Here is a 15494-nt window from a genome sequence, read left to right as displayed (position 1 = left end):
AGCCTCCACATCCAGGGTTCAAGAAATTCTTTTGCCTCAGCCTCCCAAGTAGCTGGGATTACAGGCGCACACGCCCAGCTAATTTTTGTGTTTTTGGTAGAGATGGGGTTTCCCCATGTTGGCCAGGCTGGTCTGAAACTCTTGGGCTCCAGTGATCCTCCCACCTTGGCCTCTGAAAGTGCTGGGATTACAGGTGTGAGCCATCACACCTGGCCCTCCATACAATCTTCCTAGAGAAAACTAGTCCAAAAAGACTAGAAAAAGTCAGTCAAAAATGAATGGTAACAAACAATGAATAAAATGGCAGGAAGGCCAAACATGTCCTTGTTGCAGGATAGCTGTGACTTAGCTGAGTACCTCTATTTAATGAGAAAGACCCTAATACTGGGCAGGCACCCACATATTCTTGTATGCACTCATACGCAGACTTACAAAACTCCAGCTATATACCAATTACAAAATACTCAAAACGACAAGAGTCACATGGAAGGCCTAGCTAAGATATCTCAGGCAAATGCTGACATAAAGAAAGCAAGATAGGATATGCTTATATCAGACAAAGTAGAATTCAAGGCAAGATGCATTAAACAAAATAAAGAACTTTTTTTTTTTCAAATAAAATACAGTGTGCCAAGAAGATGTGAAATGAAGAGGTCTTTTACCCAGCGATTGTCTCAGTGGCAGGATTTATCATAACTTTCTCAGACTCAGATTGAGTAAAGAGAAGGTTTGAATATCAAATGTAATAAGCTTTGTGTGTACTCTCAAAGCAGACTACCTGTTTTCTTTTCAAATTCTCATGGAACAATGACAAAAACTGACCACATACCAGGTCCACAAAAAACTCAGTAACCAAAAAGTAGAAATCATATGAAATGAACCACATTTCCCGATCACAATGTAATCAATCTAGAAATTAACAACAGACTGATAATACCTTCACCCCAGGTCTAACCACTTATAAATTTTCCAACATTTCTCCACAGCTCAAGTTAAATTAAAAGATAAAAATTGAGGCCAGGCATGGTGGCTCACACTTGTAATCCCAGCACTTCAGGAGGCCAAGGCTGGAGGATCACTTGAGGCTAGGAGTTCGAGACCAGCCTAGGCAACATGGTGACACCCCATCTCTACAAAAAAAAAATCACAGATTGTCAGAAATTATTATTAACAATGAGAATATCATTGTTAGTAACTGAAATATTAAAAACTAGCTAATAAGACTAAAGATTTTCTCAGAGCAGTGGTCGTAGTCTTAAACTCTTATGTGTAAAGTCAATAACTCGTTCAATCCACAGACATTTTCTGAGTGCCTGTTATAGGCCAGCACTGCTCGAGATGCTGGGGATCGAACAGAAAGAAAGAGAGATTCTTTTTGTAGAGCTTACATTCAAATTGACAATGGTAAGAATTTGGGGGAGTGGTGGGGGAGTGGAATGCCCTGAATATTCAATTCAAGAAGCTGGAAAGGTACAATAAACTACTCTCAGAAAAGAAAAGGAAATTTCAAAAGGAAATATATAAATTAGGCCAGGCGCAGTGGCTCATGCCTGTAATCCCAGCACTTTGGGAGGCCGAGGCAGGTGGATCACGAGATCAGGAGTTCAAGACCAGCCTGGCCAAGATGGTGAAACCCCATTGCTACTAAAAATTAAAAAATTAGCCAGGTATGGTGGCGGGCACCTGTAATCCCAGCTACTTGGGAGGCTGAGGCAGGAGAATCACTTGAACCCGGAAGGTGGAGGTTGCAGGGAACCCAGGTTGTATCACGGCACTCCAGCCTGGGCAACACAGTGAGGCTCTGTCTCAAAACAAAACAAAACAAAACAGAAACATGAAAATACTTAAATTAATGATTTAGGAAAATAAAGTAGAACTGATAAAATTAAGCTTTGATTAGACTGTATTGCATCTAAGAAAAAAGAGAAAACACAAATATTTATCATTAGTAAAGGCAAGAGGGATTACACAACTGCAAATACAGAGGCAATTGTGTAGATTATAAGCAAATAATATGTGTAAATTCCAAAATTTGAAAATGTAGATAAAGCAGGTATTATGGATAAAAATGGATATGTTTCTAGAAATATGTAAATTACCAAATAGGCTCAATAAGAGATTAAAAACCTGAGTGGTGGATGGGCGTGGTGTCTCATGCCTGTAATTCCAACACTTTGGGAGGCCAAGATGGGTGGATCACCTGAGGTGAGGAGTTCGCAACCAACCTGGCCAACATGGTGAAACCCTGTCTCTACTAAAAATACAAAAATTTGTCGGGTGTGATGGTGTGCTCCTGTAATCCCTCCTGTAATCCCAGCTACACGGGAGGCTGAGGCAGGAGAATCACTTGAACATGGGAGGCGGACGTTGCAGTGAACCGAGATTGTGCCACCGCACTCCAGCCTGAGTGACAGAGCAAGACTCCGTCTCAAAAAACAACAGCAATAACAACAACAACAAAACCTGAGTGGCCCAGTTACTAGAGAAGAAATTGAAAAGATCGTTCAGGGTCTACCGACAAAAACACGTAAATACCTAGATGACTGAAGGCAAAATCTGACAAACTTTCAACACACTGATAATCTTATTAAACTATATAGAACATAGAGATGGAAAAACACTCTTTCACGAGTCTGGCATACCAAAATCTGATACACAAAACACACACGTGGGAATTATAGTTCCAAGCAGGAAGGCTGGGGCACCCACTGCCACTGTTGCCACTGGAAGCACCAAGCAGTGTTCACTTGGGCACATGGGTGGCCTGTCACCCAAACACAGCTGTGGGATATTTCACCTACTGTGGTCCTGTCCTCCTCTCACTCAAACTATGCTCCACATCTGTGGCTTCAGGGCTGTTCCTTGTGGCCATTTGACAGAAGAAGATAATAATTGAGTAGAGTTTACCCCGACTGGTCCAGTAAACGTGCACAGCTGCAGTGTTACTCTCCCACTCAGAAGTGGTCACAGAAGACAGTGTGGAGAATAAATCCTCTCAGGAGTGGAATTTAGAGTGTTACATCTTGAACACTTTCCCCAAAGGCCAGATGGCCTGAGATATAGATCTACACTGGCTCATGGGCAGTAGGTCTTGGTTTTGCTGGACAAACAAGGACTCCAGAACAAGATGGAGCAGAACAAGATGGAGCAGAACAAGATGAAATAGGGTGGTTTGGGGAAGAGAATGTGCATGGATCGCTCAGAACTGACCCAGAGGCAATGAGTATTTGTGTGTCACATGGATTCTCTCCAAAATGTCCTCACTGTGGAGCAAGTTCTGAATAATCAGGTGGGGAAGATGACCCACCCAGTGGATGAGTAAATGTCTCTAAGTCTCTTTCCTCAGTCACCCTTGTGTCCACTCAGGAATAAAGTAGTTTTGGAGGCGGCAGCCACCTATCCAAGTAAGGACCTAAAGGCCTCTCCAAAACTGAAGCAGCCACTGGCACCAATGAGGGTCTAACAGCAGTAGAGACCAGTTCTGCAAATCTGATATTATACCACAGTGAGGAGGACCAGTTAGCTACTTGATGGAAAGTTAGTTTTTCTGGCTCCTTCCATTGTGGAGGGGCATGAACTTGACGTCACTGGAATAACTACTCATATTGGAGTTGAATATGCATCCTCTCTTTATTGTGTTTCCATCAACACCACCATCAGTGGCCTGAATAATGTCCTCCACTCCATCATAGCAACCCATACAACACTGTTTCTGCCCAAGGATCAGGTGCACATTCAAAGAAGTGGAGCTGTTGATAGTCATGGGATTCACTGGTCTTTTCATACATGTAGGAGCAGCTGGCCCTATAGAAGAGTACAATGGACTGTTAAAGGATCAGTCTCAGCTGGGTGCAGTAGCTCACACTTGTAATGCTAACACTTTGGGAGGCTGAGGTGGGCAGACTGTCTGAGCTCAGGAGTTTGAGAACCAACCTGGGCAACATGGCGAAACCCTGTCTCTACTAAAAACACAAACAATTAGCCAGGCATGGTAGTGCATGCCTGTACACCCAGCTACTCGGGAGGCTGGGGCAGGAGAATGACTTGAACCCAGGAGGCGGAGGTTACAGTGAGCTGAGATCGCGCCACTGCACTCCAGCCTAGGCGACAGAGCAAGACTCTGTCTCAAAAAAAAAAAAAAAAGGATCAGTCCCAGCACCCTGGTAGACAACATTTTGTGAGTTTGGAACACTGTCCTCCAGCATTTGGTATGTGAGCTCAACCAGCAACCAATTTATAGTGATCACAGCAATCTTGGCACCAAAGCATGGATGTGGGAATGGTGCCCTTCACTATTAAGCCAAATAACCCCTTTTCAATAAATGCACTTGTTCCCACAGCTCTGCACTTGCTGGTTTAGAGGTTTTGATATCCAAAGGAGTAAAACTTTAATGTGAGCAAAACATAATGGCTGCGTAAACAGGAAGTTAATACTGGCAGCCCACCACTACGGGCTGTCCATGGTACTGAACGAACAGGCCCAAAGACAGGTCAAGGCTTTGGCTTCAATGACTGATTTAGATCCGTGCTGCCCAATACTGTGGCCACTAGCCACACGTGGCTATTATATTTAAATTAGCTTGAATTAAACAAAATTAGAAGTTCAGGTCCTTAGACACACTAGCCACCTTTCAAGTGATCTGTATCCACATGTGGCTCCTGGCTACCATATTAGCCAGAGCAGCTATGGAACATTTCCATCTCTGCAGAAGGTTCTATTGGACAGCATTGATTGAGACTCTCAGAGGTAATGGAGAGGTCACTGCAATGGGGGCATGAAGAAGTGAGTTTGACCTCCAGGAACCCTCTGTCCTGTTTGCTCATCCTGCTGTATACAGTGGTCAACATGGAAGAAGGTACAACACACCTATTTAGGCAAGGGCACCAGGGCTTAGCCCCCTCAGGAATAATGGTCTAGGTCACCCTACCAGTAAAGAATGCCTGCCACCAAAGGTGTGGGCGGAGGGCAAAGGAAACATGGAATAAATGAGGAGGGAGATCACACATCCTAACCACAACCATATAGAGCCTTTATGTTCTTCCTTGCAGTGCCATGGGTATATTTATATATTTAATAAATTTATTTTGTCTTTCCCTTTAATCCACTATTGTATACATTGTTTGCAGAATATTGAGGCAGGAGTGGGACAGAATTAGAGAATGAATGGATCTCACCCAGAAATACTGGACTTGGAGCTGTACAGAGTAACTGTATTAGGCTGTTCTTGCACTGCTACAAAATACCTGAGAGTGGGAAATTTATAAAGAAAAGAGTTCGAATTGGCTCATGGTTCTGCAGGCTGTACAGGAAGCATAACACTGACATCTGCTTCTGGGGAGGCCTCAGGGAGCTTTTGCTCATAGTGGAAGGCAAAGGGGGAACAAATATCTCACGTGGCAAGAACCAACAACCAGATCTCCCTGGAACTCACTGTCTCCAGGACAGCACCAAGCCATGGGGTATCTGCCCCCTGATCCAAACACCTCCCACCAGGCCCCACCTCCAGCACTGGGAATTACATCTCGACATGAGATTTGGAGGGAACATGCAAGCCATATCAGTAACTGAGAAAAGCAGTGAAGATATTTTCAGATGTTAGGCTGCACCTTCTGAGGGAGGAGTGCTAAGTCACAGAAAGAAGGCGGAACTGTAATAAAACCTTGGTTATTTTGCCTTCCCAGAGTTTGATTCTCCCAATAGCCTTCCCATGTTAGTTTAAGTAGAGTTGATTTCTGCTGTTTATGAACAAAACCTCTGACTGATCCAGAAGTCTAAATGTTGGTAAAGAATAAACCATGTGGCTATTTGCAGATAACATGTTTGTCTTCCCAATCAACAGAAAAGAAAATAGAAATCATTAAGAGATTTACTGTAGTGCAAAAAATAATAAATGTTGGAGGTGATGGATATGCAAACTACCCTGATTTGGTCATCACACAATGTGTGCGTGTATGGAAACATCACACTGTACCCCACAAATATGTTCAATTACTATGTGTCAGTATTTTTAAAAGTCAAGAATTTACTGTGGTGGCCAGATACCAGATTGCTCTCTTGTTTATCAGCTTTATTCTGAAAGAAAATCTAATTTTTAAAACCTATCTTCAGTCAGTCGCGGTGACTCACACCCGTAATCCCAGCACTTTGGGAGGCTAAGGCGGGTGGATCACCCGAGGTCAGGAGCTCGAGACCAGCCTGGTCAACATGATGAAACCCCATCTCTACTGAAAATACAAAAATTAGCCGGGCATGGTGGCACGTGCCTGTAATCCCAGCTACTGAAAAGGCTGAGGCAGGAGAATCGCTGGAACCAGGGAGACAGAGGTTGCAGTGAGCTGAAATCACACCATTGCACTCTAGCCTGGGCGACAAGAGCAAAACTGTTTCTCAAAAAATAAAAACAAAAAAACCTATTATCAATGTAAAATAAAACCAGACCCAGAAGGGCCTTAAATGTTCAACCGTTTTTGTCCTGGAGGAGTTGAGCAGCCAGAGAAGGTGTGAGAGCAGCAAGGCCAGTGTTAGGAAGCCTGGTTGCAGGAGTGTGTAGGAGGGCGGGATCTCCCAAGGCCAGGCTCATTCCTCCAGGGAGGTGCCTGCTGCTGTCCCCTGCACAGGGGCCTAGGGCTGGGCATGGCTCAGATCCATGGCAGTGCCAGCTGCAGTGCACTCTGTTGAGAGATGGGGGTGTCTCACCCACAGGAGCCAAAGGAGAGAGCAGGAGGGCCTGGAGTATTAGAAGGGTCTTCTGGGGAGTGTGAATCACTGAAGCCCCTCAGGCCACAGCAGATGCAAGTTTTGTGGGCCCTAACTGTGTACAATTTGGAGGTCTTCCTTAAGGAAAATAATAAAAATCATAAAGACAAAATTAACAGCTGGGCACGGTGGCTCACGCCTCTAATCCCGGCACTTTGGTAGGTCAAGGTAGGTGGATCGCTTGAGGCCAGGAGTTTGAGACCAACCTGGTCAACATGGTGAAACCCTGTCCCTACTAAAAATACAAAAATTAGCTGGGTGTGTTGGTGCATGCCTGTAATCCCAGCTACTCGGGAGCCTGAGGCACGAGAATCGCGCTTGAACCTGGGAGACCGAGGTTGCAGTGAGCTGAGATCACATCACTGCACTCCAGCCTGGGTGACAAAGTGAGACCCCGTCTAAAAAAATAAAAAATAAATAAAAAATTTTAAAAAGACCATATTAGGTACAAACATGAATAGTTACTTGGAATGAGACCAAAAAAACCCTACAAATCAGAAAAGTTGACACTACAAATATTATTAAATCCCCCCCATAGCGGTATATTTTTTATTCAGTGCTTAATAAACATTTGTAATACCTTTATTTCACCTTCATTTTTGCTACATATCTTTTGGCTGCTTTTTCATATGACAGTACTTTTGTGCTGCCATTTTCTATAGAGAGAATAGAAAGATAATTCACTGCTTGCTGTGGTATGGTTAACTAATTTGTTACTTGATTAGTGATAGTTTACAAAAATCTATTTTGGCTTCATGACTTACTGGTAAAGTCGTGTACATTTTTAGGATTGTTGTCAAGTTGAGGGAAACGTTTATCAAATTTCTTTTATAAATGAGCTGTAAGATTTCAGGGTTTTCAAGTTTTCTTGTGTTGAGGACCAACCTTAAATACTCTGAATTGATGGTGCTTGTTAAGGAGAGCAATTCAGATGCATTCTTAAATTGCTGCTACATTGCTTTGAGCTACATAATTGTGTAATAAAATTACTCTTATGTTACATACACTGTACTTATTGATGAGCATGTGTAGGAGTTTTGTCACAGGAACTCTTCTTTCTTCAGGCTGTCTTGCTGTGTCGGTGGCAATTTCATGTGCCATTTCATCCGGAACTGCCAGACTTTATCAGGACAAGATGCATCAGTTACACCAAGATGTGATTCCATATATTGGGGTGCATAAAACATCTAACTTCACACACAGAAGTACTTGCTGCTTGTAGAACTGCTGTAACACTCAAGCAGTCACTATAAGCAGTGAATTTTCTTTTTCTTTCTTTCTTTTTTTTTTTTGAGACAGGCTCTCTCTCTGTTGCCCAGGCTGGAGTGCAGTGGTGCTATCACGGCTCACCACAGCCTTGACTTTCAGGCTCAAGCGATCCTCCTACCTCAGCTACCCAGATAGCTGGAACCGCATGCACACACCATCACACCTGGCTAATTTTTGTATTTTTTGTAGAGAGAGGGTTTCACCATGTTGCCCAAGCTGGTCTCAAACTCTTGGGCTCAAGTGATCCTCCCACCTTGGCCTCCCAAAGTGCTACGATTACAGGCATGAGCCACTGTGCCTGGCCTAACAATGGAATTCAGATCAATTTTTTTTTGCATGAATCTCATTAAAGAGAAACTAATGTGTGGCACACATGTCATGGTGTAGTGTATGCTACATTATTGCATATATTCCTGACAAGAGAGAACTTTCATTTTGACTGGCATGCATGAGAAATGAGTCCCATGTTCTGATAGTATAAGAATTTTCTACAGACTAACTTCTGGATTTGTACATTTCAAACTTTGTTTCTCTTCCACAAACTGCCAGAAGTGGGAGTGACATTCATATTTCAATATGGCGTCTGGCCCCGCATCATGTCACAATGATGGGTGAGTCAGCATGGTGAGTATTGGTGGATAAGAAGAGTGTTCCTGGAAACCATTCCTGAACCAGAATGGCTAGTAATAACTATACACTGTAAGCCACATAAATAGATCCCACTAAGCCAAATAAGTATGTCTTTGACTCAACTTCCCTTTAGCCAGATCCCCAAAATGCCCATGGCCGTTCCAAACCATCCAACATGTGTGGAAATATGACACCAAAGTTGGAGTGGAAGAGACAGTGATCTTCACTGATTGCAGTTGAAACGTTTTACTCCTGTAGGTTTTACAGAAACATTAGAACCATGTAAATACATTGCTAGTACCCCTCCCAGGGCTTTGGGGGGGGATGTCACTGAACTTAATTAACATCACACTTTATCCTCCTTTTGCTTGGGCTGCCAGAGTGGGAACTGGGGAACCAGGGTACAGTCCCATTCATCATTCCTGTCACCACAAAGCACTCCACAGTTCACACAACAACCCTCACACTCACCTTCTCATCTTCTCGCTACAACCCTGTCAGGCAGGCCTTGTCATTCCCACTCCACAGAGAAAAAGTGCAGGCCCAGGGAGGAAGAACCCTAGGCCAGGGTCACACAGTTGGCAAATGACAGAGCCCAGCTCTCTGGTGTCCCAGTCTGGTGCTCAATCCCTCCACCAGGGTAATACTGCCTCACCTGAGCCCATAGTCATCCTGACAGGGGGCAGGGAAGGCAGTCACATCCCCATTTCATAGAGGTGATGGCCTTTATATTAACCATTCTACACCCACAGGACAGTCGACAGGACGCTTGGTGCACAGGAGTTTATTTAACTCTTATAGCAGTGTGCAGGGAGTGTTATCCCCATGCTCTGGTGGAGGAAACTGAGGCTTACAGAGGTCACGTGGTCTAATTAGGAGTCGGGGAAGAGGCACCTGAAGTCAGGACTCTGGATTCCTAGTTCCATGCTTTTTTGCTGAACTTTGCTTCTCCCACTTTAGAGATGGACGGGACTTCGGAGTATCATCCAGCCCAATCCCCTTTCCACAAATGAGAAACGGAGGCCAAGAGGAGAAGCCAGGTCATACAGCAATTTGGGACGGATGCCTGACTCAGCCGTCTGGTTTGCCTTTCTCCTTCAGGCACCCAAGAACCTTCCATCTGCTCCCTCATGTCTAGGGGTCCCCATTGCAGGCTGGATCTTTACTCCGACCTTTGAGTGACGCATCCAGCAACAGCCTGGATCAAGCAAGCCTATGATTGTCTTCCTGTCCAAACTCCTCTACTTTGAAACTGTCTCCACTCACAGCCCAGGAAGCGGGAGACGGGTGCCAGGCAGCCCTGAGAGCCCAGAGTAACCACGTCCCCATGGCAGCAGCTGATTGGGTCACACCCGATCCAGGAGAGCCAATCCAGTCTGAGCAAAGCCGACTGAGTAGGTGGCAAGCCTGAGTGATCGGAGAGAAGCCCGGACGGATATGCGGAGCCCGCTGGCAGAGGCGCAGAGGCACGGACCAGAGCGAGGAGGCCCCCAGAGGCAGCCGCCGCCCTGTAAGTTTCCCATTCCCATGAGCCTTAGCAGTCCCTGTGTCTGTGCATTAACACACTTCCCCCACTGAGTCCCATGAGAGGCTTTTTGTGCCCTTCAATGTAGACATTATAGAATTAATTTATTTTTATTTTAAAACGATGGGTTATATTTATATGGTTCACAAATCAAAGCCAAATGAAAAGGAATACCTTAGGAGGTCTCATTCCTACTCCAGTTACCAGACACCCTATTCTTTAGTCCCCCGTGGGTAACCACTTTTATTCATTTCTGGTCTGTCTTTTCCAGCATTTCTTGATGCAGATATAAGCAAATACCAATATATTTTCTCTCTCTCTCTCTCTTTTTTTTTTTTTTTGAGACAGAGTCTCGCTCTGTCACCCAGGCTGGAGTGCAGTGGCGTGATCTCAGCTCACTGCAGCCTCCACCCCCCGGGTTCAATTTTGTTGGGGAAATTTGGTTGGGGAATTTCAGCGATTCTCCTGCCTCAGCCTCCCGAGTAGCTGTGATTAAAGGCGTATGCAACCACGCCTGGCTAAAACCACACCCAGCTAATTTTTGTATTTTTAGTAGAGATGGGGTTTCACGATGTTGGCCAGGCTGGTCCTGAATTCCTGACCTCAAGTGATCCTCCTGCCTCGGCCTCTCAAAGTGGTGGGATTATACGTGTGAGCCACCGTGCCCGGACCCAATGTATTTTCTTACTCTACCCTCCTTGCCCCTTTAAAGGGAGCATTTATTTGTGTTCCTTGAAAAAGAAGCATCCATTGTGCCTTGCATTTTTTTCACTTAACAATCCTAGAGACCTTTCCATATCATGAAATGATGTATTTTTGTTTTGTTTTGTAGAGATAGGGTAAAGTCTTGAACTTCTGCCCTCAAGCAATCCTCTCACCTGCACCTCCCAAAGTGCTGGGAATTAGAGGTGTAAGCCACCATGCCTGGCTCTGAAATGACGCATTTTAAATTCCACTGAAATTATTATGTCCTGGGCTCCTTGCACTAGAGATACCATAGGCTGAAGAGAAATTTTGTTAGGGAATTTCAGTATTTCCAAAATTCCCAAAGTCTTCTTTTCCTCTCCACAACAATGCTTGGAGGTGTACAGTCTAGTCTACTGTAAGTTACATGTGGGAGGGAGGGAGGGATTGGGTGCTCTCCAGGAGCTGGGAGATGAAAGAGAGACATACAGGAGTGACAGGAGAATGGGTCTGTGCTCAGACAAGGGTAAAGAGCAGCTGCTAGGGGACTTCCCCCGCCTTGGGGTTGAAACTCTGGAGAAAGAAAAGATCCTACATTGTATAAACCCTACCTAAGCAAAGTGGGAACCCAAAGCAGGAGACTGTCTCTCTGGGAACCCTTGAGGCAAAAGGTCAATTCATTGGAAGCCAGCTGACCCCCCAAAGGGTGAGATGAGCCCCAGAGACTTCACCTGAGACAAAAGTGCAGCAGTATCCAGAGCTGCTTCTGGTCTGTCTGCTGTTGGGGAGAACTGAGTAGAGGAAGCTTCAACTGGTGTCTGCAGGAGTCAGGAGGCGCCTGGCCTAGGGCTTGGTCATGGCAGGGATAAAAGTCCATCACTGTTATCTTCTAGAAGGCCTGCTGGCCTGGGCAACTCCTCAGCTTCCCCCAACTCCTCCCTGTGAGGTTCAGAAACAAGTTTCTCAACCAGCTCAGGTTGCTCAGCTTATTTTTCTCTCACCCAGCAATTGCTCCCCCACCCCGAGTTGGCAGCTGTGAAAACACAAACATTGTCAGAACCTCCCTTGCACCTCCCCCGTCTCTACCTGTCCCCAGTACTGCTGGGCCCACCTCTGTTCCCTGCTCCTGAGGGTCCTCCCTCACCCATGGCCTCCATTCGGGCAGCACCCAGGGATGTGGGCCCAGGACAGGCAATTTCCCTTTCCCTCAGCACATCCGGGGCCATGCGGGAGGCACAGTTCAGCTCTCTCCCTGGGCTCTGGTGGACACACAACGTCTCAAATAGCCCTATCTGGATTCCTAGACCCTGGTACAGTCACTGGCAACTGGTGATGTGGGGAAGGGGTCTCTACCCCCTGCCTCTGTCTCCAACACAAACTTCAGGCTTCCCTGGCCCCTGGGCAGTGCCCTTCACTCCCCTGCCTCTACTTGATCCCCAGTGCCCAGTGGATTTGTGCCCCACCTTGGCCATTAGGGCTCCCTGGGCCTCCCTCTTGGAATAACACTTCCCATCTATTCTTTTCTCCTTCTTCCACATTTCTTTTTCTTTTTCAAGATGGAGTCTCACTCTGTTGCCCAGGCTGGAGAACAGTGGCACAATCTCAGCTCACTGGAACCTCTGTGTCCCAGGTTCAAGCGATTCTCCTGCCTCAGCCTCCCAAGTAGCTAGGATTACAGGCACCCATCACCATGCCCAGATAATTTTTTTTTTTTGGTATTTTTAGTAGAGACAGGGTTTCACCATGTTGGCCAGGCTGGTCTCGAACTCCTGACCTCAAGTGATCAGCCCACCTTGGCCTCAAGGTATTGGGATTACAGGCGTGAGCCAACATGCTTGGCCGGTCACCTCCTCTTTTAAGGGACCCCAAAGTGCCTTTCTTTTCTCTCACTTTTCCCCTCAGGTTACAGGGCCATTCATTAAAGTCAGGTGGTCTTTCTACAGAAGAATTTTTGCTTTAGTAGGCAGTTCAGCTGAGATGCTGTTGAATGTGTCTATATCCCTGCAAGGAGGGATTTTGGTTTTTTTTCTTTTTTTTTTTTTGACAGAGTCTCACTCTGCAGAAGAAGTATTTGATACTCATTCAATACTCAAGAATTCAATACTCATTCATGGTTTAAAAATAAAAAAACTTCTTAGCAAACAAGTAATTTTTAAAAATAATCTTATAAAAGCATTGTAAAAGCCCTATAGCAAACATCACATTGAGTGGTGAAATATTGAATGTTTTCTTCTGATATTAGAAATAAATCAAGAAGACATGCTATTTCTACTTACATTCAACATTGTGCTTGGATTTTACCAGTGTGATAGGGCAGGAAAAAAAATAAAAATATTATGTCTTATGTATTGAAAAAAAAGAAATAAAGTTGCTATTATGCATAGGCAACATGATTATATACATAGGAATTTTTTTTAATCTACAGATAAAGCCTGGCACAGTGGCATGTGCCTGTAGTCCCAGTGCTTGGGAGCTGAGGCAGGAGGATCGTTTGAGCCCAGGAGCTCAAGGTTACAGTGCACTACAATCATACCTGTGAATAGTGTCCTCCAGCCTGGGCAACAAGAGCGAAACTCTGCCTCAAAAAACAAACAAACACTGCAGATAATCCAAATGTCCCTCAACTATAGAATAAATAAGTTCATTGTGCTATAATTATACAATTGAATACGAATATTCACAAGAAATGAATACACTTCTACGTCATGCAACAACATACGTGAATCCCGTAAATATCATGTGGAGTGAAAGATGCTAAACACAGAAAAAAGATCATGACTCTTCATAATTCATTCATATGTAAGATTTTATTCATAAAAGTTCAAAAGCAGATAAAATTGATCTGGTGTTAGGAGTCAGGATAGTGGTGGCTCTTGCTGGGAAGTAACTATGGCAAGGGCCCAGGAGAGAAGGTTTCTGGGGTGCTGGCCACCCTCTATTTCTTCATCTTGGTGGTGGTTTCACAATTGCTCTCACTTTATAACAGTGAATCCATGCATTTATGGTTTGTGTACTTTTCTGAGTGTATGTTTTCATCCAGTAAGAATTTTAATTTAAAAAAGTAGGAGTTGAGCGAGGTGCCTCACGCCTGTAATCCCAACACTTTGGGAGGAAGAGGTCAGGAGACAGAGAACATCCTGGCTAACACGGTGAAACCCTGTCTCTACTAAAAATACAAAAAATTATCAGGGCATGGTGGCGCATGCCTGTAGTCCCAGCTACTCAGGAGGCTGAGGCAGAAGGATCGCTTGAACCCGGGAGCTGGAGGTTGCAGTGAGCCAAGATCGTGCCATTGCACTCCAGCCTGGGTGACAGCAAGACTCTGTCTCAAAAAAAAAAAAAAAAAAAAAGTAGGAAGTGGCAAATTGTGACATAAAGGACTTCTAAGGCTTCTCAAACTCAGTGACCTGGCTGCCCTCTGTGTCATGTGCTGCTGAGCAGTAGACCTGACTACTTTGTATTTGTTTTCTCATGTAATCCTTTTGGATTAAATGCTCTCTGTGAAATCAATATTATTCTTTCTTTTTTTTTTTGAGACAGAGTCTCGCTCTGTCACCCAGGCTGAAGTGCAGTGGTGCAATCTCAGCTCACTGCAAGCTCCGCCTCCTGGGTTCAGGCCATTCTCCTGCCTCAGTCTCTCGAGTAGCTGGGACTAGAGGCGCCCACCACCATTAGCCCTGCTATTTTTTTTTTTTTTTCTGTATTCTTAGTAGAGACGGGGTTTCACTGTTTAGCCAGGATGGTCTTGATCTCATGACCTTGTGATCTGCCCGCCTCGGTCTCCCAAAGTGCTGGTATTACAGGCGTGGGCCGCTGTGCCCGGTGGAAATCGGTAGTATTCTTATCACCACTCCCATTTTGAAGAAAATACAGCAGTCTTCTCTTATCCGCAGTTGCACTTTCTATGGCTTCAGAAACCCACGGTAAACGACGGGTTGAAAATGTTAAAATGGAAAATTCCAAAAGTAAACAATACGTTTTAAATTTTGCACCATTCAGAGTAGCATGATTAAATCTCTCACCCTCCTGCCCAGGATGTGAATCCTCCCTTTGTCCAGTGTACCCTCGCTGTATACACCACCCACCCATTGGTCACTCAGCAGCCCTTGGTCACTCAGTAGCCCTCTTGGTAATTAGATGAAAAACACAATAGACATAGGGCTCCATACTGTCCTTGGCTTCAGGCACCCACTGGGGGGCTTGCAACTTACCCCTGAGGATAAGAGGGATCGCTATACTAGCAAATATATATGTGTACGTATATATGTGCATATGTGTGTATATATGTATATATGTGTAAATGTGTGTATATAGGTATATGTGTGTATGTGTATATACATCTGTGTATATGTATATATGTGTGTGTATATACACATGTTTTCATATATATGTGTGTGTGTGTATATACGTGTGTGTGTATATATACATATATATACACACATATATATATTTTTTTGAGACAGAGTTTCACTTTTGTCACCCAGGCTGGGGTACAGTGGCACCCTCTTGGCTCACTGCAACCTCCGCCTCCCAGGATCAAGTGATTCTCCTGCCTCAGCCTCCCGAGTAGCTGGGATTATAGGCATGCACCACCATGCCTGGCTAATTTTTTGGTATTTTTAGTAGAGA

General features: G+C 44.7%; 1 protein-coding gene across 1 annotated transcript in view; it reads left to right on the top strand.

The window, feature by feature from the left end:
• TSPAN3 (tetraspanin 3) overlaps positions 1–15494 on the top strand; it is a 64369-nt gene that overhangs the window by 16865 nt on the left and 32010 nt on the right. Inside the window, exon 2 of the mRNA XM_011933008.1 lies at positions 10078–10166. Coding sequence (XP_011788398.1) covers positions 10078–10166 — 89 coding nt within the window. The remainder of the gene's footprint in view (positions 1–10077; positions 10167–15494) is intronic.

This window comes from Colobus angolensis, unplaced genomic scaffold (assembly GCF_000951035.1).
Source record: "Colobus angolensis palliatus isolate OR3802 unplaced genomic scaffold, Cang.pa_1.0 Scaffold99, whole genome shotgun sequence".
NCBI lineage: Eukaryota > Metazoa > Chordata > Mammalia > Primates > Cercopithecidae > Colobus > Colobus angolensis.
Note: the sequence above shows the minus strand (reverse complement) of the source record. Positions and strands in the feature narration are given on the sequence as shown.